The 21,234-nt window shown below is 38.7% G+C and overlaps 4 protein-coding genes across 7 annotated transcripts in view; 2 read left to right on the forward strand and 2 right to left on the reverse strand.

The window, feature by feature from the left end:
* LOC135108010 (uncharacterized) overlaps positions 1-2,187 on the forward strand; it is a 44,314-nt gene extending 42,127 nt beyond the window's left edge. For both annotated transcript variants that reach the window (XM_064018537.1, XM_064018538.1), the window contains one exon: positions 341-2,187. In XM_064018537.1, the coding sequence (XP_063874607.1) occupies positions 341-462 (122 nt within the window). In that variant the 3' untranslated portion in view covers positions 463-2,187. The remainder of the gene's footprint in view (positions 1-340) is intronic.
* A 2,714-nt stretch (positions 2,188-4,901) lies between these two features.
* Positions 4,902-9,612, reverse strand: LOC135108184 (titin-like). The gene is made up of 2 exons (XM_064018958.1): positions 9,563-9,612; positions 4,902-8,606 (listed from the first exon to the last, which is right to left on the reverse strand). The coding sequence occupies exon 2, from the start codon at positions 8,571-8,573 to the stop codon at positions 4,902-4,904; it is 3,672 nt and encodes a 1,223-aa protein (XP_063875028.1). The 5' UTR covers positions 8,574-8,606; positions 9,563-9,612.
* A 107-nt stretch (positions 9,613-9,719) lies between these two features.
* LOC135108014 (choline transporter-like protein 1) overlaps positions 9,720-21,234 on the reverse strand; it is a 25,735-nt gene continuing 14,220 nt past the window's right edge. For all 3 annotated transcript variants that reach the window (XM_064018545.1, XM_064018547.1, XM_064018546.1), the window contains exons 9-17: positions 19,246-19,368; positions 18,390-18,496; positions 17,970-18,096; positions 17,075-17,204; positions 16,360-16,526; positions 15,916-16,008; positions 15,321-15,413; positions 14,369-14,500; positions 9,720-13,815 (exon numbers count right to left, since the gene is read on the reverse strand). In XM_064018545.1, coding sequence (XP_063874615.1) covers positions 13,747-13,815; positions 14,369-14,500; positions 15,321-15,413; positions 15,916-16,008; positions 16,360-16,526; positions 17,075-17,204; positions 17,970-18,096; positions 18,390-18,496; positions 19,246-19,368 — 1,041 coding nt within the window. In that variant the 3' untranslated portion in view covers positions 9,720-13,746. The remainder of the gene's footprint in view (positions 13,816-14,368; positions 14,501-15,320; positions 15,414-15,915; positions 16,009-16,359; positions 16,527-17,074; positions 17,205-17,969; positions 18,097-18,389; positions 18,497-19,245; positions 19,369-21,234) is intronic.
* The window catches only part of LOC135108012 (N-chimaerin-like), a 45,336-nt gene continuing 40,519 nt past the window's right edge, over positions 16,418-21,234 (forward strand). The window contains exon 1 of the mRNA XM_064018542.1: positions 16,418-16,553. Within this exon, the coding sequence (XP_063874612.1) occupies positions 16,538-16,553 (16 nt within the window). The 5' untranslated portion in view covers positions 16,418-16,537. The remainder of the gene's footprint in view (positions 16,554-21,234) is intronic.

The following is a 21,234-nucleotide window of genomic DNA, read 5'->3' on the forward strand; positions in this document are numbered from 1 at the left end:
AGGGCAGCTCCTCAGCATGAAGACACAACCTACATAGCCAGTACACTTCACTGATGGAACGCATCAATCACAGCGTAGACTATAGATAGAATAGCAACGCAGTACACAAACTGCTCTTTGTATCTCCCTAACGCAACTTTTTTTTTATTTTAGTTATTGTATTTGTTCATTCTTAGAGTTACAGGAAAAGCATCAATCACAGCGTAGACTAGAGATAGAACAGCAACGCAGTACACAAACACAAGCTTAGTTGCTCTTTGTATCTACCTAACGCAACTTTTATTTCAGTTATTGTATTCGTTCATTATTAGAATTTACACGTGCTTTTATCCTTCCTCAGGTCGTCCTCGGGCCCGTGGTTCTGGTGGTGGGGGGACGACCTCACCCTCCACCTCCCTTCTCTGCCTCTCCATCCTCGCCCTCATCGCCTCCCTTCGTTCCCTGGCCAGCAGCTCCTATTAGCCTCCAGACGGCGGCTCCACCCTCAAAAAGACACTGGCCAGTCTCTTATTATATCGAGTTATTTAAGTGCATTATAAAAATCGTGTTTGTAAAAAATATGCGTGGTTAATTTTAAGAGATTTCTATTGATTCAAGACGTTTATTGTTTCGACGGCTCTGTAAGGCGTTCTGAGGTCTCTACCGTGCCTGTACTTAAGATAACAGTGATAGGGTTAAAGCATGGCAGAGTACTATTATACGTTGGTACTTTGATTATGGTTTCGTGGGGGCAGTTTCAATAGTATGAGGCGGGCGTCCGTAGCTAGCGTTACTATTATCATGTAGTGTCGAACCGAACGTAATAAGCCAGCATTAACACAAGACATTTGCACAATATACCTAAGTCACTGAACTAGTCAACGTGGTTACTGAAAGGGGGTAATTGAGACTTTCTTGACGTATATACCAAAGCACAGTGCTGGTAGTGTGTGTGTGTGTGTGTGTGTGTGTGTGTGTGTGTTTTCTGACAGATGGCTGTAATTTTAATATACGCACCATAGTTTGCCTTCCCACAGTTCACGATAGACATGTATATATAACTTTAATGGAACCTGTGCACTCTATATCCAAACTCACCCTATGTCTACGTAGCCTGTTTTAATTTTCCTCCCTTTTAAATATTACAACAGCTATACTAGGTCATTATGTTTTTCGTATTATCCACCTTCTGATAATCACCGAGTCTTTTCAACACTTCCTCGCCGCTTCTCGGTTCCTCAATAAAGTTATCTTAGGAAGACATGGACGTGTAATAACAGTACCTCACAAACATCCATTTTAACCTTATGTAACTATTAATTTATACACTACGTTTAGCCTCCTACCTCGAGACATGGAATTTTCTCGAGTGTGTGTTGTATTACTGTTAAAATGAACCCGTGTGTGTGTGTGTGTGTGTGTGTGTGTGTGTGTGTGTGTGTGTGTGTGTGTGTTACGATAGTTCACCATATAATAGTCTACAATAGTGGATGCAAAGAAAACGAGAGACTGACCACACGTTGAAGTGTAAACAGTGAGTGAAATGAACGAAGCATGACCTGAAAATGATAAAACATTCTGACAGGACGCAGTTGAGAAAATAATACAAAATCTCATTGATAAAAATCGCCAGAAAAAAAATGACGTTAGGAAATTACCAAAGATTTATGAACGTGACACAAGACAAGATAAAGAACATTGTGACGACAGAGAGGCGAAAGGTACTTACGACACCCTAAATTTTCGGTAAGCCGGGTCTGACATTTACTGGTCTTCTCCAAATTCTCAGGTGCATGATTATTATTCGACTGTTGTTTTCTAGCATGGAAATTTTTGTGGATATGTTAATTGATACGTGTGAAATTAAGTTGAAAATGACGTGGTGAGTGAGCTAATGACAGGACAGCGACCGCAATGAACTTGATATTGTAGAAGAATGAGGAATGTGTTCATGAGTCACCCTTTTAAAAGCAGGGTAATTATCAAGGGTGTGTTAGCTGATAAACTTATTCTCATAACTTTCATGCTCTTAAATGTAATAATAGAATATATTCAAACCATAACTAAAATCTAACGATCAATTCTTCCTATTGACTTCGCTAATTTTGATCCCTAAATCTAATGTATCTTAACCCTACAACTTAAACTTAACTTGAATCCAACATATATACCTTATCAAGTAAAAAAAAAAAAAAAAAAAAAAAAAAACTTTAAACCTCACTTGACCAGTCCTAAGAATCGTACCAAAACCAAAGTGAATTCGTCATGAACCTTACCTAAGTAAAAGAAAGTGCGTTGAATTAAACTGAGTGTAATGTATACCAAGCTTATCTAGCTAAAAGAAAATGTCTTAAAGTAAACTGTACTTAATGCACATCAACCTTACCTAATTAAAAGAAAGTGTCTTATACCAAACATAAATCTAACCTGATCCAGCTTCCTTATTGTGTGAAAACTAATTTTGAATCTAAATTAACTTTAAATTGAGCCATCTTCCTAATCTAATCCTATTTTAACTGAACTTGATTTACCTGAACATACATTACCTAACCTTTGAAAAGTCTACATCTCCTTAATGTTGCCCGAGAACATTTTCAGTAGGCAATTGTTATTTCTGCTGGCATCATGGAAATTGTTACACCAAAGGCTAAGTAGTAAGATGGAAAGGTTATGAAAAGGATGTGAATGTAGAATCAAATATATACACCTATATATGTTAGAGTGTAGATGTGCATTTCAAGGGGAACTTACTGTAATAATATTTTCTATTGGCACATATCCTTGGTTAGATGGAAAACTAGCCAAGGAAAATTTTAATATTCTATCTTGGTTTATTAAGTAGAGGAACCCCTCCTGCCTACCATACATACATACATACGTGCTTACGCACAGTATTATTATTCCTGCTACATGTTAAGATCAAAGCTTTACTGTTGAATATATATTTACACATAAGTTTTATTAAATTTTTACATTGAAACCTAATTTAAGAGAGTTTTACAAAGTGCCCTGCATTTGGCCACAGCAGATGCACTGATATGAGCCTCACTGTTACCAGTGTGTGTGTCTGGATGTCCTCATCCATGATGCATTGGCACTACCTACTTAATACTTGCCTCAGATGATCTTCCAGTATTGTAACTACAGACGAACACTCCTTTAGAACATGGTACAGTAAAACCTTGTTGTGGCGGACGCTGGTAAAGGAGACTTAGCAGATTTATGTAGCTCAAGGCAGCCAAGCATATTGATGAGGACATTTCACAAAGGGTGGACATTAAACTAGATGCCATAACTTGAAATGTCAGCTTGTCCAAGTGTTGGTATTCCTGTGCTTGTGGAAGGATGTGAGTGTAATTAATGTTTAGTGTTTTCCCTGTGATATGCAGCAATTCGCAAAAATAAAACCACAGTACAAAAATCTTTAAAGTACTTGCGAGAAAAGAGATATGTATTTAAAGGATCCATTTTCACTGTCTAGCCAATATGATGTTTAGAGTTGGCTATAGGACAAAATGAAATGTCTGAATGGTTTGTGATTCAGGAAATGTATGCTAAGTAGGTAGCAGTGAAAAGATTAAGCCATGCCCTGCTCTGATTTCAACATCATGGAGACACTGAAATTTATCTGAAAGTAGGAAAAATCATTCCCCAAGAAGATATCACTGGGGATTATACCTTGGCAGGACACACAGGATGAAAGTGTGACTGTTTGTCACTGGGGATTCGACCTTGGCAGAACACTCAAGGTAGAAGTGAGAATCTGACATTTCCTGCTTCAGTACCTATGATTAACTTTTAATATAACCCTGACTGCTAAGTGTAGCTTACGTTTTGTTGCTCATCTCTTATCATCTCTTATCCTTGACAGAAATAGACGGTAAGATTGTTAGGTAGTGATGCTAAATGCCAGAGCAGAAAGATTTCACTCTAAGATGACTGATGGACTTATGTCAGACACACAGTTTGTCTGCTTCGATGAGGTTTTACTGTATTTTAGGACTTGATGTAAATTGTATAAATATATATTTATTATCCGTTACATTGATTTTTGTTTGTTTTTGTTTTTTGCATATAATTTTGTTCACTGTATAAACTAGTAATTAATAAAGAGTTGTAAGAATGAAATGGTTTATGATGGCATGATGTATAAGTGTATGCTTGATGTGTGTGTTACAGTATTATGTTGTAGTTACATTTAATTTCCAAGAAGATTAGATACTGTAAAAATTCTGATATTTAGGCCTTTTGGTTGTATTTCAAAGTTTACATAAGACAGATAATCATTGGCATTCTAGGAAAATACACAAGGAATACTCTTAAGTGTAGTACAAATTGCATGTAACGTAAGATTCCTTAGAAGATTTAGTTTCTTTGCTATACTTAATTACTACTTGCTAAACATTTACTGAAAAATATAATGCCTGCTAATAAATAGTCTCTGTAACATAAAATCCATATATATATATATATATATATATATATATATATATATATATATATATATATATATATATATATATATATATATATATATATATATATATATATATATATATATATATATATATATATATATATACACTGGAAGGCAAACAGAACAATTATACATATGTTTGATATTTGATAGAAAAGAAACATTGAAAATAATCTTGACATAAACATTGCTATACATTTCTGAGCAATACCAGCATTTGATAAAATTGTAAGCCTTTTACAATATGAACTACATCTTAAAACCTTAACCAGTTACAAAAGAAAGTTAATCAATAATTTTCATGGAGTGTTAGCATATTAGACAAGTTTGTATGAGTGTGTATTCATAATTTGTATTTTGTCTCCATAAGTTCATCCTTTTTCTGAATGATCGTGTTTCTTTGTTTGATTTTCAACCATAATTTCCTTGATGTAATTCTACTTTCTTATTCAAATCTGCTTTTTCCTGTGTTGTCAGTCACGGCCCACACATCATTCCTGTCAACTCGGATCACCACGTATCTTGGAGCTGCATCCCTCAGCTCCACTGTCCATGATTTTGTTGAGGTCTTCTGAGGCCTGTGTTTTGACTGGAAGGTAGAGACCCTCCACATGTCAGAGGCTACTAGCAGGTGGTGCCCAGAGAGGTCCTCTTGCTCCTTGGATTCCTGGCATTGGCTCTGCTCAGTCACCATCCAGGATATTGTTTGTTTCTGTATATCTGGAAGTGCTGCTGCCAGTGTTGGAATGTGGTGGCACTTGTCAGATGGCACCTTCTGCAATGTGCTGATGACCTCCTTGAGCCTGGAGACCTGTTGCTTGATGTTCTTGGCATGAGCTCTAAATCTCTTGATCTTGTGGGTGTTTGTCTTCGCAGTCAGAATGTTGTTGTGAAGTTCCACAAGTTGGTGCTGTTTTTTCTTGATGTTTATCATCTTGCAGGAGATTGCCTTGATGGTGCGCCGGCTCTCCCTTCTCTTGGCGTCCAGTACATCATGATTTCTCTCCATGTTGTATATTTCCCTTCGGTTGGATTCCACGGCTTCATCTGCCTTGCTGACCCTGAGGGTGAGGTCATGTTCATACCTCTTGAGGTATTCACCCTTCTGCTCCTGCCTTGAGGTGGGCAAGGACTGCTGGTAACACTTGCGTGCATCCAGATTAAATTTTTCCTGCTGGGTAAGGTTAATCTCTTTTTGCAACAACTCCCTATCTGAGAGGAGCTTTTTCCTCTCTTTCTTGATGCCCTGCAGATTATTGGATAATTCTTCACAGCATTTTCTATGTTTCTTTTCTTCATCCATGGCTGCTCTCAGATTGACTTTCTCAGACTCCATTTGCTGATTCAAATTTTGTACTTGGTGTGTCAAATCCTCTTTGTTCCCAGGCACATTCACTGTCTTTTGAAGCCTCTTGGCCTGCTTGGTGAGCTGGAGCTGAACTATCTTCATTTTTTTGTACAATTCCTCGAGTTTGTTCTTGCGTCTAAAATATTGATACATTCGAAACCAGGACTTATCCAGCTTGTAATCTTTGCTGTCCTGCTGGCCAGGTGATGAGTATTGTGACGTGGCTGAAGATTCTTGGTCATCTGTAAGGTAGGCACTTGTATCATCACTCAGCTCCCCTGTTGTACAATCATTGGGATCTGATGTTGGGGAACTAGTCTCCTGATCATGTCTTGCACTATCCCGTGACTCAGTTTCTCTTTGATGACAGTACAAAACATCACTCTCATTGATGCTTTGTGGATCAGAGTCAAGGATCTCCAACAAGGGTGAATCCAGCTGTGTCTCCAAAGCCTGAGATTCTTGTGGAAGAGATGTAAGAGGGTGTGGATCATTGAAGTCTATGTGTGTAACTATAGTGGCAGATGAGATTGGTGGTATTCTTCCTATCCCATCCTCTTGACATGTTGGGCTTTCTGTCTGTGTCATCTTGGATAATGAGACTGGTGAGACAGGTGGGATCTCTTCTTCGTCCTCTTCATACACAGGATTTTCTGTCTGTATCATCTTGGAGAATAAGACTGATGGCATCTCTCCTTCATCCTTTTCACACACAGGGTTTTCTGTCGGTGTTATCTTGGAGAATGAGACGGGTGGCATCTCTCTTCTTTCATTCTCTTGACATTTAGGCTTTTCTGTCAGTGTTATTTTGATGAATGTTGTTTCCTCAGTAGACATTTCCTTTTCCAGATCCATTACTCTTGAGGTGCACTGGGGTCTTACTTTCTTAGGAGACACTGTGGATGAATCTGAAAGCAAGTTTGGTTTAGGATGCATTGAAATCTTTGATAGTTCTTTTCCTTTTGGCATTATTACTTTTATCTCAGGCTCAATCAAATTTTCATTATTATTTTTTTGTTCTACTTTATTCTTTGATATTACCTTTCTTGGCTGTTCCTTAGACACCGTTATTTCATCCTCAGGTTCAGTTTCCTTCTCCTTGGGCTTCTTTAATATTCCCTGGAGTTTAATAGATTCTTTCATAGATTCAGGTTCCTTCCTCATAACTATTTCCTTGGGTTTAATCAGGTTCTTTCCCTCAGGCTCAGTTTCCTCCTTAGGCTTCTTCAATATTCCCTTCAGTTTTATGGGTTCTTTCTTAGGTTCAGATTGTTTCCCCATCACAGCTCCAGTTAGGTTCTCTTCAGGTCTAGCTGGATTTCCCTCATGTTCAGATTGTCTCTCATTTGTCACAATCTCTTTACACTCATCATTTCCCATCATAGTTAAAGTTACAATATCTTTGACCTCTCTGCTAGATGTCGGTGTTAAGAAAGCCATCATATCTTCATCTTCAGTACATGTCTCTACCCCCCTTGCCCCATAAATACCCTCCATAAGCAGAGTTAGCCTATCTTTCTCTACTCCTATTGGCGGTTGTGGTTCTCTTGTTTGCTGGTCTGCCTCAGCTTTGTTCTGCAAAGGGCTTGCTTGGTTCTGGGTCTGTTGCCTTGGCTGTGTGGTTTGCGACACATTTTGCCAAGGGTGCAGTTGCAGTGGCTTGGGTTTGTGGGATATAGGCTGTGGAGGTCTGAATGTGTATTTGGTGGAATGTAGTATGTACTGTATAACCTGCAGTAACTTCGGCTTTCGCTCAGTAGGCTGTGGTGGTTTAAGTGTTTGCTTCTCCATGCTATGAACTAGGATCTTGAGTGGATGCCGTTCCTCTCGTAAATATTTTGCTCTCTGTTCTAAAAGTCTTGGTCTTATGAATCCTGTAACTTGCACTGCATCTTCTGAAGGGTCTGGCTCATTTAATGAGTAGGTAGAGTGCAGGCTTTTGAAAGGGTGAGCTGTTTCTTTTGTGTGCTCTTGTGTCTTGTTTCTCAAAGGCTTCTGTACCTCTTCCAAAGACTCATCTTTTTCTCTTCTAGCTTCTGCTTTTTTGGAATGGTCAAGTATCGTTCCCAAATGCCTTATTAGTGTTTCTTCAGAAACCTCTGGTATCTTGAAAATAGGCTTTTCTTTTTCAAGTTTCCCAAATGTTCCTTTTGGGTCTGCTTGGATTGGTAGTAACTGTTCTAGTTTTTCTTTAGGATGCTTTGACGTCTGTGTTACCTGTGTCTGTATTTTCATCTGAGTACACGTTGCTACCAGTTTTTGTTTTGCGTTTTCTGGCGTCTGTGTAGATTTCTGTAGTTGAAAATAGTTTTGTGGCACTTGCGTAGATTTTGTAGTCTTCGCTAGGTTCCGTTTTGCCGTCTGTGTTGACTTCTGTCGTCTGTATTTTAGATTTTCGGGCATCTGTGTAGACTTGTTTAGTTTTTGCTGAAAGTTCTCTGGTTTTAGGTTGAGTTGTGTTGTTTTCAAACTGTAATGCGTCGATTGCATCGGTGTTGCTGCATGTCCTGTGAGTTGTGGCTTGTTTGCTGCGTTGTGTGTATATTGTGTAGGTATTATTGTAGCCTGTGTGTGAATTTCGTGTGCATTATACAAGTTTCTTTCTCTGCCTTTCGTATCATGCATTGTGGGTTGTTGTGTGTGCTGTGGCTGTTTTGGTGCGTGCTGTGTGGTGTGTGCTGGCTTCCCTGTAGCTCCTTCGCCTCTGTTTGTCCCGTGAGACACCGCCGCTCGTGATAAATATAGTCGAGGCTCCCTTTTATCGTCCATTTTCTTTAATCAGCTCCGCCTCGTCACGCGGTTCTGAAATATGACAAAATGGTTCAATTTAATAAAGGAGTGAGTACTTTGTTTCTGAATGGTTAGGTAATTTGGTAAAGCCTTGTATTCATAAAACACTTTGAGGATCAAAATTTAGAACCACGATTAGAGAACACACCGCGTAGTGTAGTGGATTAGTGGTCAGCATGCGCTGCTCAGGAAGGCGTGGTCCCGGACGCGGTGAGGCAAATGGGTGAACATCTTGAGTGTAGCCCCTATTCACCTACCAGTAGCAGGTAGGTACGGGATGTAAGCCAAGGGGTTGTGAACTCGCCGCCACGGTGTGTGGCGTGTGAGTGGTCTCAACCCTACCCAAAAATCGGTCACAGATCTTTCCGCAGTGAAACGGCTGGGGGACCAGGTGACCGTAGAGAATGAATGAGTGAATAACTTTTGAAAATCCTTAAATTTTACTACAACCAATTAAAAGTAGAGATATCAGATTCTTATTGTTATCTTTTATCGTTATAGATGCGAAATCCGTATGAGATTGTCAATTAAACCACGGAAAACCTCCCGAAAATCCCTTAACAATAATAAGACACTGTTAAAAGTAGTTAAGATGAGGCATCGAAACCTTTACAAAACGAAAAGAAGTAGTGAAGGTTTGACTGCAGTGTCTGGAACGCTCATGTTGGCTACTGATTGCTTTAGGTAGATAGGTAGGTACAGTACTTACCGAGCGTGATGTCTGCCGGTTGTAATTTATGTTAGGCTGTGGGCACGTGTCTGTTAATATTTCAGGGATCATAATGTAGTTTACTTTTTGCCGGTACACACACACACAAAGGTATAAGTGTAAATAGATATTTCAGTTATTGTTCTCAAAATACATTAAAAAGTATCGTTATAATATGGCAGTCACTCATGGACAGAAAAGAAAAGTAAATATGTAAATAAATAAGTAAATTAAAACGAAAATAAACAAATAAAGGAACCTGCAAGAAGCTGCCAGGCCTACACGTGTCAGTTCCGGTATGAAATATGCCTCGCTGTTACTAACTTTTCCACCAATCTTTCCCATCCATCGCAATGTAACATGCAAAATGAAAAAAAAATAAATAAATAATAATAATAATAATAATATGTGCAAAACATTTTTTGTATTTTTATTTAATAACACAGGTGGAACACGTAACAGGTAGCTTAGCATTACATAACATGTCTTAAGGAACATATAACAAACCTTTCACTGGACATAATGTTTACCGATTTATCTTTGGGGTGTGTGTGTGTGTGTGTGTGTGTGTGTGTGTGTGTGTGTATATAAACGAATGTTTTTTTTTTATTGTCTTGTCTTTTCTAGGCCACATAACTATTCAAGCAACTGCTGCTGTGGCCATTTATGCATATCTATATATTGTTAACTTTGCAGGCATAAAAAATGTTCCCATGGTTACAGAAAGAAAAAGCGAGAGATAAGAGAGTTTACTTTTGTCTTTTCGAGGCCACAAACTTTTCAAGAGACTGTCACTTGTCATCTGTATCTATGTACATAAGTAAACATTTAAAAAGTTGTAGGTGGATTTAGGAAAATATTTGTCTAGTAGTGAAAATATTAAACTCTCTTTCCACATAAGGACTGTTTTCAAGATCCACAGCAATGATTAACCAGTTCATGTGATGTTTTCTCTCATTAGTCTTGCAGAGTCTTGATTAAACTGTCATGGGAATCATGAAGACAGCCTTGAAGCTCCCAGTAACTTCCACTAGAGCCCATTAAAAGTAATTGTGATGTTTTTTTCCCTTTAGTTTTGCAGAATCTTTGCTAAACCATCACTGGAATCATGAAGACACCCTTGGAGGTCCTACTAACAAACTCTGTGTCACATTTTTTTTTCTTTTACTATAATGATTTGTAACAGCTTGAAGGCAAGTGGTGAAGGAAACAGGCTGAGGAATGAGTGCTTTACTTCTGACTGGTTTCACAGAAAAAGAAGCTGCAGCAAAACTAGTCAGGTGTAAAGAACTCATTCCCCAGTGTTTGTTCCCTTCACCTCCTACCTCCAATAAACAATACCCCTCTAGTGATGTTCAGAATGTTTTAACCCTTTCATAGTGATATGCAACAATTTACAGCACTAGAAGTAATGCATGAAATATTTATAAACATCCACATTAAAACAGGGATTAAAAAGAATAGATTTAACCATTTCTGACCAGTACAAACTGTAAAACAAAACAAAAAATCTTAGATTGGTTAGTAATTAAACGTACCAAACACCAGTGAAAGGGTTAAATCAATGCCTTTGTATTGATGGAATTTTGTACTGAAGAGGGTCAAGGGTACAATCTGTAATCCTACCCTAAGGACATGCTTTGGTGAGTGTCCAGAGTGTAGGACATCAAGGCATATGTTTGCGTCTGTGCATAGAGTAACACATGGTAGTGGGAGTGAATGCTTAGCCCTGTATTCTTAAATATTTTGCTCTCTCAAATGTTTTTAAAGGCTGCACAGGCCAGTCAGATTCCCATGGGTGTCATCTCTATTCATGGTGCAGAATTCTTGTTAAGGTATCTCACAGTCATACAAACACTTGAAAACCCAATTAACTTCCACTTTTCTTCAAGACGATAAGAAGAAGAAAAAGAAAAGGATATGAAGAATAATTGTAAGAAGGAAGGTGATAATGAAGATGAGGAAGAAGTAGAAGAGGAAGAAGTAGTCACCAAAACATTTAAGAATACAGAGCTTAATACTGGAAATACTTCATTGTGCAACCCATCTGAGACCTGAATGTAGTGCTGGAGGCATGAAGGTTCCCAGAATGACTGAGGAACTTGATTGTTTGCTCACAACATCTAAGGCACTGTCAGGCTGTGTCAGGGATTCAGTGCTCAGCCATGGCACCCCTCATGGCCAAACACTTGTCCCACCTTCATATCAATATCTGTTTCTGTGACTCTTCAAACGGGACATGATAAAAAGCATCAAATGAGTGCACACTACATGCGTTCTATCCTGCCATTGCACCCAAGCCAAAATGAGACAGCACACACATAATACAGGCATCCCTCATTACCCATGGGGGTCAGGTAACAGACATGCCCATGGATAAGGAAAATCATGTAAAAATTAGTGACCCTCAATTAAGAAGACTCCTGAGCCTCCTAAACCTTATTTAAGTTAAGAAAAACTGCATTTACATGGTTACAAAATTTTTATTTATTAGTTAACTAAAAAAATAAAAAGATAAAAAGTGATGAATACTGGTAGGCTGCCTCTCATTGCCTCCTCACTTGATATGAATTTGGAGTTGGCAGCAATCCATGTAAAAGTAAAACTGTGGAAACTAAAATCATGGTTAATGAGAGATGACTGTACATATAAACATACACACCTAATTATCGTACATACACAAAATGGTTTGTACTACTTCAGTGTTTCAAGGAAATGTTCATGTCACAGTTGAGCCAAAATGGAATGCTTGAACACAGTGAAGAGCACCACTTGTGTTGCATGCAGCTGGTGTTTGCATTACCACACCACTGACAGAGGGCTGGTGACGGCTGATGAGGGAGTGAGACAGCTGTGAACACTCTGTTCTTTCATCAGGAACATTTTCAAAGACCACAGTTATGAATGGTAGTGTCCTCATGGTTAGACATACTATCTACATATATGATGTAGAATCCCTGTTAAACCATTACCAGAATTATAAAAACACCCTTGAAAATTCCAACAAGTTCCACTATGGCATGCCCAAATCAAAGAGATCAGACAATGAGATATTTCAGAATGTCATCTGTAAATCAGTGGATAGGATAGGATGGTCTGAAGGCTTATTGGAGTAGCAGTTCTGTCTCAACTCTCAGGGTGTTGCATATCAAACAACTTAAATATAGAATAAACACAGCCTGGTCTGGATACACACTTATCACAGTTCACATTAATCACACATACACTTAAGCAAGGCAAATGGTGAAAACATTTTGGGTATATATTGGTAATTACTGTCTCATGAAGTAAAAGATGTTTATCCTGCTACCAATGTGCCATCTTTCAAAAATTAAACCATGGACTGCCTCATAAAATTTTATCTCGGACACTGAGGAACTCTTGGGTGGCTAAAACACATTAGAAATACTGGTAATTACTGTTTCATGAAGTAAAGTATGTTTTTATATCAACATGCTATCACAAGATGATGCCATGGACTGCTTCAGAGAAACACTGCACAATGGATAGATAAAATGTGAAAAAATAGACTGGTAATTGCTGTTTTGTAAAGTAAAGCAGATGCTGTGTCATAAAATTATGCCATGGATTGTCTCATAGGAGCAACACAATCCGTATTGAGACACTGAAGGGCATTATAATGGAGGGCTAAAACATGTGAAAATATACTGGTAATTCCTGTTTTGTGAGGTAAAGCTTATTTTTATGACACCAGCATGCTATCTATCACAAGAATACATCAGGGACTGTCTCATAGGAACAATACAATCCATACTGGGACACTGAAAAACACTGCAGTGGACAGTTAAAACATGCAAAAATAATACAGCCTCATGAAAAGCATATTAAGGTACCAACATGCCATCTATCACAAGATTGTAGTGTGGACTGTCTCATAATTTGTCTTTTATCATAAAAGTTGAAATTACTGATAGTTTGACATTCATGAGGGCTCTTAATTTGTGTCTGTACTATAAATCAAAGTAAAAAACTACTTAGTTTGACATTCACAAAGGCTCGTAATTTGCATCTTTACCATAAACCAAAATGAAAGTTTACTTAATTTGATGTACACAAAATCTCATATTTTTATTATACACACAGATTTTGTATACTTAAGGCACTGCTATACAAATTCTCATCAGTATTATCAATCCCATGCCAGTGTATTTCATTGGTTACTGTCTCCCTCAAGACACCTGTAGGCTGGTGGGTCCTTCCCTCTCTTCTCATCCCCTTCCCAGTGTGTTTCAATAGTTCTCAGTCCCCTGAACACACCTCTAGGATGCAGGGATGATGTAGTGGATGGGTCAGTCTTATCCCTATCCCAGTGTGTTTCATTGGTTGCTGGTTCCCTTAGGACACTTCTAGGCTGATAGATCCTCATTGGTCTTCTCATCCTTATTTTATGTTTCAGTGGTTGTTGGTTCCCTGAACACACCTCTAAGCTGCAGGGGTGATGTAGTGGGCAGGTGAAGGGATGGCCGGTGCTCCACTAATCATCGTTGTGGACTGAAAAGGAAAATTGGGATAATATTGAAATAACATTGGGATTTTTATCTGATTGCTAGGTTAGGTTTAGGCTAGATACATTCATTTCATTAATTTCACTACTGATCACTTCACTATGTAGGTTAAGATCTGAAAGCACATAAAGTTCAGCAAGAAATGTCTAGAAATGAGTAGGGTAAGGTTATTTCCATAATCCCTGAAAACTTAAATGCCATCATGAGAGAGAGAGAGAGAGAGAGAGAGAGAGAGAGAGAGAGAGAGAGAGAGATGATAACTAGATAATGTACAATTGCCCCCAAAAAATGATGTTATAATCCTACACAATGTTACAAACAAGACAGAAGTATCGGGCTTTTTTCATATGTAAGAGTGATTCTGACTAAGAGCAACAAAACTAAAAATTGAAGGTGTCAGTCCCTTAAAAGGTGTCCTGAAAACAAGTCCAAAATGCCATTGAAAAATGTGTTGGAACCTTCCTTTTCATCAGATTTTTTTATGTAAAGTTTCTCAGTAACTATGACTGAGTAAGGCAGGGCATGACAAGGGTTCTTACCACAGCAGTGGTGGGACGGATGGCTGTGGCTGGCCGAACGGCGCTGGGTTTCCGCACAGCCTGAGCTAGTCTTCCCTCCTTCTGCCGTGCCTCCAGTGCCTCTAGCGCCTTTTTGCTGTTCTCCACAAATTGCTGAAAACATAGATGATCAATTAGTGAATACCTGAAGATGTCTGTGGTATTGGGTCTTCTCATGGTCTAGCAAAATACTAAGGTGCTGCTTGTGGTACTGGATCTTCTCATTGTCTAGCACTTATTATTAAGCATGCTACACATATAAAGAGGGTGTTTGTGATATTAGATCTTTCCATAACCTCTTATGAAGACGGTGCATAAGAACATAAAATAAGGAAAGCTGCTAGAAGCCATCCAGCCTGCATGTGCCAGTCCCTGCATGAAACTTACCAGTCTATTTCCACCCATCATTCTCATCCATAAATTTATCTATCTTCACTTACAGCTTCCTAATGGCTCAGCACTAACAACTTGAGCATTGCATCTACTCCATTTATTTATCATTGTTTGAGAACCAAGTTCTTCCAATCCATTTTTAAATCTATCAAGCTTCAACCCATTATTTCTTGTCCTATCCTGATTACTGACCGTGAGAATTTTGCTTATGTCACCCTTGTTATTTCTCCTATACCACTTAAAGACCTATATGTATACTAGTAGAAAATTAAAAAGGCTTAAGAGGTGATGTGACTTTGCTTACTTCACCCTTGTTTAACTTTACACCATTTGTAGATAATGAAAAATGGTTTAAGGGTTGATGTCATTTTGCTTGTCACTCTTGTTATATCCCCTATACCACTTAAATATTTCTGTCATGTATAATAGAAAATAAGAAGGGTTTAAGGGATGATGCAATTCCTAGCACCAATCATCACTTCCTAGCTTATATAATAGAAACTGAAAAAGGGTTTAAGGGATGATGTGATCCTGCACCAACCATCAGTCCCCGACTCATGTAGTATGGGCTGTTTATTCCGTCATTCCTCTCGCAGTCCTCACAGAAGCACAGGAACAGAGTGTCAATGCACATCTGAGGGGAGAGAGAGAACACAAAGTTGGCTTTGGTTTTCCTACAGAGCAACTTATACAGAAATAGGTGTCTGAAAAGTTGCAGATTATCTTAAAAAAAAAAAGAAAAAAAAGAGGATAAAAATTTTATATTATTAAACCATTTTGGGTGATCAATACAAAAACAGGTGTCTGAAAAATTGCAAGTAGTACAGTAACTAAAGAGATAGAGAAAAGGAATTTGGTTTTAGCTTTTGTGTATAACTATTTTCAGTCATTAATACAAAGACAGGTATTTGAAAAGTTGTAAATAATTAAAAATATAAGAGTTAGATTTTATCTCTTTTATAGAAATATTGAAGAGACTATATTATAAGATCTAGTATCTAGAAAAATATAAGCAATTATAGAAAAATTATCTTAAAATAAAAAGGCTAAACATTGCACTGTATGAGAACCAATGATGCCAGTCACTGCTTCACCTCTTCCTTATGTCTTGCCATAAGAGAATACAAGTCACCCACCTCATAGACGGAGATGAAACAGTGGGCAATGAAGTAGGAGTAGATGAACACAATCAGCAGGGGCACCCAGATGTATGTCAGCTCTTGTTTGGTCTGCAGGAGAGAGAGAGAGAGAGAGAGAGAGAGAGAGAGAGAGAGAGAGTCCTTTAAAGTCTGTTATCACCTAGTTTTATATACAAGACTAAAAATAATAACATCAGTCTTCCATGCTGTGACAAATTTAGAGATGCAAAAGGACACATTATGTATTTTCCAAACCAATAAAACCATGAATTGAGTAAATATATATATATATACACACATACATATTCTTGAAATTAGTCAGTCCATTCATTAGTTAAGTAATTTTTGCATCAACAATGAATTGAAAAAAAATTGTATTCTCATAAAAAAAAACAGTCATTGTGTAAACACAATAATCTTTACGATAACTTTTTCACTGACCCGCAGAATTACATAACCAATGGCAATGGTGATGGCAACAATGGACAGCTTGGTGAGGATGAGGACAAAGGCACCGACAGAGTTGATGGCGGCCACTCTTAGTGCATTGCTGACCAGGAGCGAGAAGGCTTTCTGGGCGGCCTTGCAGAAGCTGTACCCGTAGATAGCTGCAAGGGACATGAGGGGCCAATTGGGTGAGTGTTGCTGTGGTGAAAGTTGTTATGTTTTGTTTTTGTTGTTCTCATCCTCCTTCTCTATCTCTTTCTTCCTCTCCTCATTCTCCATTCCTTTTTTCTCCTTTTCCCTTTTCTTCTCTGTCATTTTCTCCTCCTCATTATCCTACTCCAAATCTTTCTTTTTCTCCTCCTCATTCTCCTTCTTTCCCTTTTCTTTCTTTCTCTCCTTCTTCTCCTTCTCCTCCTTCATATCTTCATTCTCCTTTTCTTACTTTTCTTTCCCTATCTCTTTCTTCTCCTTTTTTGTCTTCCTTTCTTTTACTTCTTATGCTTCTTCTTCTTTATCTCTTTCTACTCCTTATTCATCTCTTTCTTCACCTCCATCTCTATTTCCTCCTCCTCCTCATTCTCTTCCTCATCATAATCATCATTCTAATCCCCTCAATCATCATATGAAGTACCTGGCTGTTCTAAGATGAAGTGCTTCACTGCTGTTCCTGCTGATCCCAAAGCTTACAGTTCTGCTAGCCCCAACTCACCTATCTCAATATAGGCGTTCCTGCTGAGAAACTTAAGGAACTTTTCAAAGCACCACAGGCAGCACTGGCAGCACTTGAGGCAGAAGGAGCAGAACTGGTTGGTTGTGCCACTGAGTCGCTTCTCTAGGTACTGATAGATAGAGGAGAGATTAATGTAAAGAGGAGCATGAGGAAGGGAATGGAAAAGGAAAAAGATTGAGTTATTATCATTTTATCAGGAGCAGCAGGAATTGTAATCTCTACTACTTTTACTACTTCTACAGCCTCTTCTCCAGGTGTTGAGAGAGGGATGAGAAAAGAATATTGAGAGAAAGAGGAGAACAAGAAATAAAATTAAAAGGATCACTACTACTACTACTACTACTACTACTACTACTACTACTACTACTACTAATAATAATAATAATAATAATAATAATAGTACTGCTACTAATACTACTACTACTACTACTACTACTACTACTACTACTACTACTACTACTACTACTGCTATTACTACTATTTTTTTCATAGTCCACCCCCCAGAAAAGAGAAGAGAAATATGAGTATTAGGAAGAAAATGAGGTACAGCAGTAGAAGTAATCATTGTTGCTGCCACTACTACTTACTACTACTACTACTTACTACTACTACTACTACTACTACTACTACTACTACTACTACTACTACTACTACTACTACTACTACTACTGCTACTACTACTACTACTACTACTACTACTTTTCATGCAAGAAGAGTACTGACCAAGGACAACAAAAGTTTAGAAAAAAAAGGTTACTGATGTGCTAATCCCTAAAGAAAACAGGACAACTATTACCACTTCTACAACTACTACTCCCTTCACACTCCACCACCACCATCACCCCCATCACCACCAAGAGCAAGAAGTAATCACCTTAAAGATCACACGGATAAACTTGACAATAGCAATGAGCAGGGAACCAAAGGCCACTGACCCCAGGTGGTAGCGAAACAGTCTCTTCATGCTTGTCAGGATGGGCCAGCCAAGCAGCTTCTTGTTCCTGCAGACACACGAGAGAATGGGGGAAGGTTTATGTCAAGTCGCTAGAGTTTCTTATTTCTTTAGACTGGAGTGCTTGGGAGGTGTTTAATGAGAGCCTTAATATATTTTTTTCATACTGAAGATGCAAAGGCAGTGTTAAATTATCACAGAAATCATAAAAACTCAAGGTATCCACTGTTGCCTGTTACAAGTGATAAAAATGAAACTGAAATACTGGGGAATATGGACCAAGGTTTCAAGAGTTTTCAAGGGATGCCTCAGGAAACTTTGATGTCCTGATGCAAGCCTGACCTGGTGAAGTACCACTGAGCCACAGCGCCTGCAATGGTGACGTCCTGGCAGGCGAGGATGAACTGGGTCACCCACAGGAAGGCAAACACATGGTACCAACGCATGTGCTGGAAGGGAAGGAGACACATTGTTTAGGTACCTAGTTGTTGAAATAGAGAGAGGTAAATGGAAAGAGGCAGATCAGAAGTGTTTGTATTTAAGGAATGGGGAGAGGTGGGTTATGACAAGACAGTAGATAAAAGGAGATAGATAATGACAGAAGTATTTGCATTTACCTAGTTGTTGAAATAGAGAGGTCGGTTACAGAAGGGTAGGTAAATAGAAAGAGGCAGATTAGTGTAGAAGTGTTTGTATTTAGGGAATAGGGAGAGGTGGGTTATGGCAGGGCAGGTATGTAGAGATGAAGGACAGAATTATTTGTATTTACCTAGTATTTACCTAGTAAGCAAGGACAGGAAGAAATAATGAAATAGTAACACTGAAAAGAAGAAAAGAGGCATTAAGAGAGAAATATAAGACATTAAGCAAGAATAGTAAGAAACAGTGAAACACTAACAAGAAGCAGAAGAACAGAGCAAGAAAATAGAAAACCGTAACCAAGAACAGGAAAACAGACACAGAAAAAAAGGGACAAGAAAATAGAACAGTAGAAAATACTGAAATACTGAAGTGACAAGGAGAAGGAGAACAGAGCCAGAAAGAGAAAAGACAAGACCATCACCAAGAAAAGGCAGACAGACACAGACAGAACCCACAAAAAGAACACCAGGACACACAAGACCATGACCAAGAACAGGCAAACAGACACATAAATAAGACACAGAGGGGGAACACCGCTGCACCATAAGGACCTCACCTCAATGAAGGGCATGGTGACAAAGATCACACCATCATTCTTCTTCCGTGGCTCCCCAGCCGTCAGAATAAGGGCAAAGCCAGCCACCCACACGATGCCCACCACGCAAAGCCACAGGCACGTCTGGAAACACCCCACAGAACATCATAGGATATTTGAGCACAGGATAGGATGCCTAGCAAAGGATACCAGTGGATGGGGGCATAAAAGATGTGTAGTAGAGTAGGATACAAGGGTAGGATGGTCATAATAGGATACCAGTACAAGGTGAAGGTGAATAGGGCACAGTGTCAGGTAGGATGTTGTAGGATGCCACAGGATATCATCAGGAGTATCACACCCAGAAAAAAAGGGAAAAAAGAAAAAATGATATGAGGAAATTGCTTATGATTTGAGTTTGTGTAATAATGTTATGCATTATTTATGTTTTTTTTTTTTTTTAATGTGTGTGTGTGTGTGTGTGTGTGTGTGTGTGTGTGTGTGTGTGTGTGTGTGTGTGTGTGTGTGTGTGTGTGTGTGTGTGTGTGTGTGTGTGTGTGTGTGTTGGTTCTCTCTCTCTCTCTCTCTCTCTCTCTCTCTCTCTCTCTCTCTCTCTCTCTCTCTCTCTCTCTCTCTCTCTCTCTCTCTCTCTCTCTCTCTCTCTCTCTCTCTCTCTCTCTTATGTATATTTTTTTCCTTGTTTGTTCTTTCTTTATATATTCTTTGTGTCATTCATTCATTCATTCCTTCTTTCATTTTTAATTTACTCAGCTCTCATTCATTCATTTCTTATTGATTCCAATCTTTCTTTATGTATTCATGTATGTATGTATGAATGTATATATGTATGTATGTATTTATGTACCAATCATTCATCATTCTCTCTCTCTCTCTCTCTCTCTCTCTCTCTCTCTCTCTCTCTCTCTCTCTCTCTCTCTCTCTCTCTCTCTCTCTCTCTCTCTCTCTCTCTCTCTAAATTTTCTATCTATCTATCTATCTATCTATCTATCTATCTATCTCTATCTATCTATCTAATCTTTCCCAGTAACACTATTTATCTATCTATCCACCTACCTGCATACATACATATCCATCTCCTTTCATCATCCTATCCACATCACTTATCGACGCGTCCGCCACTCCACACTTCCACCCATCCATACGATCAGTGCATCCACCCTATCTCTGTTCAGCTAGTCATCCTGCCTTTGTTCCTGCCTTCTGGCCTTGTCACGAGTACCGCTGTTACCTTGGGAAGCGGGAGGACTGTGATATAATGAGCGTGATTGCGTGACTGGCAGAGAGAGAGAGAGAGAGAGAGAGAGAGAGAGAGAGAGAGAGAGAGAGTTATATTTTTTAAACAGGTACCAAATCATAGACGAATCTTATGTATGGGGACTGTCACGTGTAGCACTAATGGCTTGTTGCAGCTTCCTTATGTTTTTATACTCGAAAATGAAAGATCTGGAAAGGGAGAGGAAGGGGAAAGGAAATCTTAGAAGAAAAAAATATATATAAAGAAAAGGAAACTGCAGGAATGACATGAAATTTTGAAGGATGGAAAAGTGAGAGATGAAAACTTACAAAAAAAAAAAAAGTAAATCAGGGAAGGAGGAAGGAAGAACTGGAAGAAAGAGGAGGAAAAAAAACCAGCGAGGAAGAAGATTAAGAGGAGAGAGTAAGAGGAAGAGAAAGGAAAAGAAGCAGGATGAAGCTGGAAGAAGAGGAGGAAGAAAGGCAAGAGAAAGAGGAAGAGGTGAATGTATGTATGTATACATTCATGAATACTTCTACTTCCTCCTCATTCACCTCTTCCTCTTTCTCTTCCCTCTCTTCCTCCTCTTCTTCCTACTTCATCCTGGAAAAAAAAAGAGGAGAAAGAAAAATGTGGAATCTGGGAGGAGGAGGAGGAAGGAGGGAAGGGAATAACGCTTGACACGCGAAGCAGAGAATGACCTTGAGAGAAAATAATGGCAGTTTTTGTGATTTGTGAAGGGGAAGGAGTGGTTG

Source organism: Scylla paramamosain, chromosome 16 (assembly GCF_035594125.1).
Source record: "Scylla paramamosain isolate STU-SP2022 chromosome 16, ASM3559412v1, whole genome shotgun sequence".
In the NCBI taxonomy this organism is placed as follows: Eukaryota; Metazoa; Arthropoda; class Malacostraca; order Decapoda; family Portunidae; genus Scylla; species Scylla paramamosain.